Source organism: Oreochromis aureus, unplaced genomic scaffold, assembly GCF_013358895.1.
Source record: "Oreochromis aureus strain Israel breed Guangdong unplaced genomic scaffold, ZZ_aureus HiC_scaffold_342, whole genome shotgun sequence".
Taxonomy (NCBI): Eukaryota; Metazoa; Chordata; class Actinopteri; order Cichliformes; family Cichlidae; genus Oreochromis; species Oreochromis aureus.
Window position 1 is genome coordinate 7954 of NW_024108890.1, and position 6534 is coordinate 14487.

General features: G+C 44.8%; 1 protein-coding gene across 1 annotated transcript; it reads left to right on the forward strand.

Annotated features, from left to right (window-relative positions):
- Positions 1-3523: 3523 nt before the first annotated feature.
- Positions 3524-5346, forward strand: LOC120436908. The gene is made up of 2 exons (XM_039607736.1): positions 3524-4922; positions 5232-5346. Exon 1 carries the CDS (start codon positions 3593-3595, stop codon positions 4562-4564), a length of 972 nt encoding a protein of 323 aa, XP_039463670.1. The 5' UTR covers positions 3524-3592; the 3' UTR covers positions 4565-4922; positions 5232-5346.
- The last annotated feature ends 1188 nt before the right edge of the window (positions 5347-6534 follow it).

Consider the following 6534-nt stretch of genomic DNA (forward strand, 5'->3'; position numbering starts at 1 on the left):
TTCTCCTACTTTGTGCAGTTCGTGAATAGCAATGCTGAAATGAAAACTGACCCCAGCTTCATTCTACAAAATTACAGCACTGGACACATGAAGATAGAAAGGCCACTGGTGAGACAATCACATTTTAGAGCCCCGCTAACAGCAAACAAAACACAGGTTGGCACGCCCAGCAACAAATCTAACACCCACTCTCTTGATCCCGACAAACAGTGTCCAGTACACATGAAGCCCCATTCACTTGCAAAATGTAGAGGGTTTAGGATGAAAACACTGGATGAGCGGAAAAGTCTGCTCAAAGGGCTCTCGATCTGTTACAAGTGTCTCTCATCAACAGAACACAGGGCCAAAGACTGTAAAGCTGACATTCGTTGTCTGGAGTGCAATAGCGGTACCCACATCTCCGCCATGCATGCCGGGCCACCCCCTTGGACGAGTGGGAGCTCTGATTCTACACCAGAGGCACACGGTGGGGAGCCAGACATCCCGAGCTCCACAGTGACCACATCTAACTGCACCGAGGTATGTGGACAGGGACAACAAGGACGGTCTTGTTCTAAAATTTGCATGGTGAAAGTATATCACAGCACAGCCCCTCAAATGAAAAGGAAAATGTATGCAATTTTAGACAACCAAAGTAATGTGTCACTGGCTCGTTCTCCCTTTTTTGACATGTTTAATGTACATGGTGAAGCCTTTCCATACACTATGAAAACATGTTCTGGCACAACGAACAGAACAGGCCGTAGAGCTCACGGCTTTGTCATTGAGGGTGTTGACGGAAAGTGTCTATACCACTACCAACACTGACAGAGTGTAATCAGATCCCTGATAACAGGAGTGAGATACCCACCCCAGAAGCTGCAGCTGCTCATCATCACCTAGCTCACATAGCTGCACAAATACCCCCTCTTGATCCAGAGGCAGATATTCTCCTCCTCTTAGGCCGTGATGTAATTCAGGCGCACAAGGTTCGAAGCCAGGCAAATGGGCCCAATGAAGCACCTTACGCCCAAAAAGCTTGATCTTGGATGGGTAATTGTTGGGGATGTTTGTCTCTCGGGAGCTCACAGACCCACAGTGAACTCCTACAAGACCAACATACTGGATAATGGCCACCCCAGTTTTCTCTCTCCTGTGGCAGCAGAATCTACACAAAGATGAAGATCACAGGAGAATACCCCCTTTTTGAGAGCACACAGGTCAAAGATGAACTGGGCAAACACATCTTTCAACAAACTACTGATGATGACAAAATGGCACTCTCTGCAGAAGATAAGTCGTTTCTGAACATTATGCACAAAGAGTTTGCTAAAGATGATGCAAATAACTGGGTCGCCCCTGCCCTTTCTTCCGACGTCGCTTACCCAACAACAGAGAGCAGGCTCTCTCCGCCTCATGTCCCTACGGAAGACATTAAAGAGAAAGACGAAGATGAAAGATCATTATGTGGAGTTTATGAAAAGGATCTTCGACAAAGGTCATGCAGAAAGGGCTCCTCCTGTCAAACCCCACCAAGAATGCTGGTATCTCCCACACTTTGGTGTTTACCACCCCCAAAAGCCAGCAAAAATCAGAATAGTCTTCGATTCAAGCGCCCAGTTCGAAAATGTGTCCCTGAATCAAGTGCTGTGTAAGGGCCGGATCTCAATAACAGCCTTGTGGGTGTGCTTCTCAGATTCCGAGGTGACCCACATGCTGTGATGGCCGGCGTGGAGCAGATGTTTCACAACTTCATGGTCAGAGAGGACCATCGTGATTATCTGCGTTTTCTGTGGTTCCGTGATCACGACCTGGATGGAGAAGTGGGCGAGTTTCACATGACAGTCCATGTTTTTGAAACTGCCCGTCCCCTCAGTTGCCATCTATGGACTCAAGAAAACTGCTGTGGAAGGAGAGAAAGAATATGGCAGTGATGTAAGGGAATTTATTGAGCGCCATTTTTATGTAGATGATGGGCTAAAGTCATTTCCTCTGAGACCCAGGCGATTGACGTCCTTCACAGAACACAAAGGATGCTGGCCCAATCTAACATCCGCCTTCACAAGATCTCATCCAACAGCCCTGTAGTCGTCAGTGCCTTCCCAAGTGAAGATCTAGCCACAGGTCCGCAGGAACTCCAACGTGGACAACACGCCCCACTCATGCAACGCAGCCTTGGCTTAGGCTGGGACCTGTCGACAGACCAACTGTCATTTCAAGTTGAAATCAGTGACAGGCCTTTCACCAAACGTGGTGTATTGTCAGTCATCAACAGTTTGTATGACCCACTTGGCTTCGCTGTGCCAGTCAGCATCGAGGCCGCTCCATTCTGAGAGAGATTTCTATGGACATTAGCGAATGGGATGCACCACTGCCGAGGGAGAAACAGGACAAGTGGCAACAATGGAAAGATTCCCTAAAGCACTTACAACAGCTCAAGATCTCCGCATGTATACATCCATCTCACTATCTGAATCTCAGAGAAAAGAAATGCATGTTTTTGTGATGCATCCACAAAAGCTGTTGGAGCCGTTGCTTACCTGAAACTCACAGCAGGCAATGGGCTCAGTCAAGTTGGGTTTCTGCTCGGAAAGGCCAGGCTGGCTCCAAAACCAGACATCACAATTCCAAGACTGGAACTTTGTGCGGCTGTGCTGGCTGTAGAAGTGGCAGAAATGGTCCAGCAGGAGCTTGACACTACTATCGATGAGGTGAACTTCTACACCGACTCGAAGGTGGTCCTTGGATATATTTTCAATGAAAAAAGACGCTTTTATGTGTATGTGCATAACCGTGTGGAGCGCATTAGGCGTTCTACCCAGACCCACCAATGGCATTACGTACCCACACAGCTAAACCCAGCTGACCATGCTACACGAGCACTGCCCGCTGAGCATCTGTCTCACTCTACATGGCTTAGCGGACCTGCCTTCCTTACGAATTCAGGCCAACGACAAATACAAAAGGAACCTTTTGACCTTGTTTGCCCTGAAAACGACACCGAGCTGCGCCCAGATATCGTATCCTGTGCCACCTTTCTGTCAAAAAAAGAGCTCGGGACCACAAGGTTCGAGAGATTCTCAAATTGGACTCGTCTGCTGAAAACTATTGCCAGACTGCTGCACATTGCCAAGTCCTTTAAAGGTGAAACAGAGAGCGCATGTCGTGGTTGGCATAAGTGCAACAACTATGCTACAGAAGAACAGCTTCAGCAGGCCAAGGTTACTATCATTCGTGCAGTTCAAAAGAGGTGTATGCAGATGACATCAAGCGCATGGAGCAGAGTGAGTCCATTCAAGCACACAAAGTCCACTTAGCAAGCTGAGTCCTTTCATGGACACTGATGCAGTTCTTAGGGTCGGTGGCGGATGGCAAGAGCTCAACTGTCAACAGATGAGACACACCCCATGCTCATTCCCAGTAAACACCACATAACCCAGCTTATAATCAGACACTTTCACGCACAAAGTATGTCATCAGGGCAGACACTTCACCGAAGGTGCAATTAGAAACTGCAGGTTTTTGGATTGTGGGTGGGAAAAGAGCCGTCAGTAGTGTTATCTTCAACTGTGTCATATGCCGCAGATTAAGAGGCAAGCAACAAGAGCAGATCATGTCAGATCTACCAGAAGACAGAATGTGTACAGACCCTCCTTTCACGTATGTGGGCCTAGATGTTTTTGGTCCGTGGCCTGTTACAGTCAGAAAGACACGAGGAGGTCAAGCAGAGGCCAAGAGATGGGCAGTGATCTTTACGTGTATGAGCACTCGTGCCATACATATCGAAGTGATAGAAGCAATGGACACTTCATCTTTCATTAATGCTCTGCGCCGTTTCTTTGCCATGCGAGGTGCTGTTAAACTACTCAGATCCGACTGCGGCACAAACTTTGTGAGTGCATGTAGAGAACTCCAAATCGACAAGAAGGGTTGTCATAATGACAAAATCAACTCGTACCTTGGAGACAGAAGCTGTGAGTGGCAATTTAACCCTCCACATGCATCGCACATGGCTGGATCTTGGGAACGCATGATTGGCATCAGTCGGCGGATCCTTGACGTAATGCTGCTGCAGCACGGAAATACAAAGCTCACCCATGAGGTGTTAGTGACATTCATGGCAGAGGTCACTGCAATAGTCAACTCAAGGCCACTTACTACAGTTTCTGCTGACTCAGAGCATCCTGAGATTCTCACTCCTGCCATGCTACTCACACAAAAGGTCGGTGTGCCCCCAGTTCCACCAGGTCAGTTCCACGATCAGGACCTGTTTAGAGCGCAATGGAGACGTGTACAGTATCTGGCCAATGTCTTCTGGGGACGATGGAGGAGAGAGTACCTCAGCGGACTACAGGGTCGTCGCAAGTGGAGGGCACCAAAGCCCAATCTTCAAATTGGAGATGTGGTTCTGCTCAAAGAGGGACAAGAAAACAGGATTGACTGGCCACTAGGGCTAGTCACAAAAACCTTCCCCAGTCAAGATGGCAGAGTAAGGAAGATCGAAGTCAAGATCATCCGCAGTGGCGAATGTAGAGTGTACCTGAGACCCATCAGTGAAGTCGTCTTACTGGTACCTAAGAGCTAAGTCTGAAAGACTCTTATTATCCTTTGTAATAGTGGGATTCAGCTTTAGTTGGTGTGACGTCCTGCAGACGTCAGGCGGGGAGTATTCTGTCCCTCCTGTTATTTCTAAGGTATGCTTTTATAAGTTTGTTATATAGCAGGTCATTATCATCCGTTCTGTAATTAATTGTAGTAACATGTCAGAAAAATATGTTTATTCCTGATCTTGTCTGGTCAAAGCCTGCCATCTAGTGGGTTTACAGGGTAGCGCCATGTTTGAGCGCAAGCAGTGATTTTTCTCCCAGCGCTCGACAGGGAAGGTCCATTTCTCTGTGTCTCTGTAAATTCCTGCATCTGGCGCTCTTGAAAAGGCATAATCTGTAAGTGTGGCAAAACGATTGATTGTTCTTACTTATTAGTACCTTGTTCAGCAAAGTAATGAGTTTGTTGTGTGTTTAGCAAGTCTGTTACATTACTAGCATAAGCTAGCTGTTAGCCCTTTGTTTAGCCTGCCAGCATGAAACATACCAGCATGTGCCGTTAGCTGTATCTCTTGAAATGCTACGCTTGGTGCAGTGTTGATACTGAGATTGTGTAGTGACTGTTTGCATAAGTCAACAGTATTTAATCTAATCTTTGTGTATTTGTATGGAGAGTGAATACGCTGTATTCTGTTTCTGTTATTACAGTTTTACAAATGAAAAATATGGATCAGTAAAGCTCTGAAGAATGCCACACGGTTTCCTGAGTGTTTACTGAAGCCAGTTAATGTTTAGCTCTCTGCATAAGCTGGATAGGGACATTCGGCTGAGGGCAGAAGACATGCATTTATTCTTATTTATTTCTGTCAGTGCGCCCCAGGGTGGCTGTGGCTACAATGTAGCTTGCCATCACCAGTTTGTGAATGTGTGTGAATGGATGACTGGATGTGTAAAGCGCTTTGGGGTCCTTAGGGACTAGTAAAGTGCTATACAAATACAGGCCATTTACCATTTATAGTTAGAAGTATGGCCCTGCCAAATGAACTAAATGAATAAATAACATTCAAACTGATGGTGTGTCATTTACCTGTGCCTATCCCATTGCATTTAACATAAAATAAAAGAAGTCAACAGTTTTTTTTTGTAAGTTTCTCCACATGGTGCAAGATAGCGTAGCAAGCTACAGAATTAGAAGGTCTGATTTATGTTTATAAATCAAATGAATCCATAAAGACACATGTATGGGCAGAACTTTGTGCCATTAGAAACTGAATTTGAAGAAGTTAAATTTGAATCTGAATTGCTCAAATTGAATAAAAGCTTCTAAAACTGAATTTGAATTAGCCTAATTTGAAATCCAGTGTATTGGTTTGAAAATAATCGTCACTAAATTGAAACTGAATTTTTATATTTTTAAAATTAATTAATTTAATTTGAAATTGTATTCCATCCTAAATTTTGCTCTTGAACGCTTTCAGTTTCACGTCTCACCATTCAATTTCAGTTCTACAATTCAGTTTTTGGAGTCATACATCCGGGTCCCAACGAGAAATGTCTTTACATGCACAGACATAATGAAGCCTTTGAACATGTTAAGTTAATAGGTGTTGAAAATAACAAGGCCTGATAAACCACTTCTAGAGGAAACATCTACAGCTGCAGAGGAAGCATCTGAAACACTCATAAATGAAACTTAATATATGAATGAAGAACACCCAGCAGCTCCTCTCATCTCCACCATGAAGAACATACAAATGGGCACAGTAGAAAACGTTTTTACTGAGTTTCATTTGAAATATGTGAAACCACTGAGAGCAGTGCAGTATTTATGCATCATAATAAAGCTTTTCACTCCGGGGTGGACTGAGAAATTCATTCAGGTCAGGAACTTGTCTCCACCCTCGATCACTTAGACTAACCATGTTATCTACAACTGTCACCATATCAGGCTTTCACTTTTTTAAAAATAAATCACTTTATGATGATTTATATTTTATATTCTGTACTGAAA

Bases quoted from the DNA above. Each gene is read 5' to 3' on its own strand.
- LOC120436908 (XM_039607736.1), top strand. From the start codon at position 3,593: ATGTCAGATCTACCAGAAGACAGAATGTGTACAGACCCTCCTTTCACG.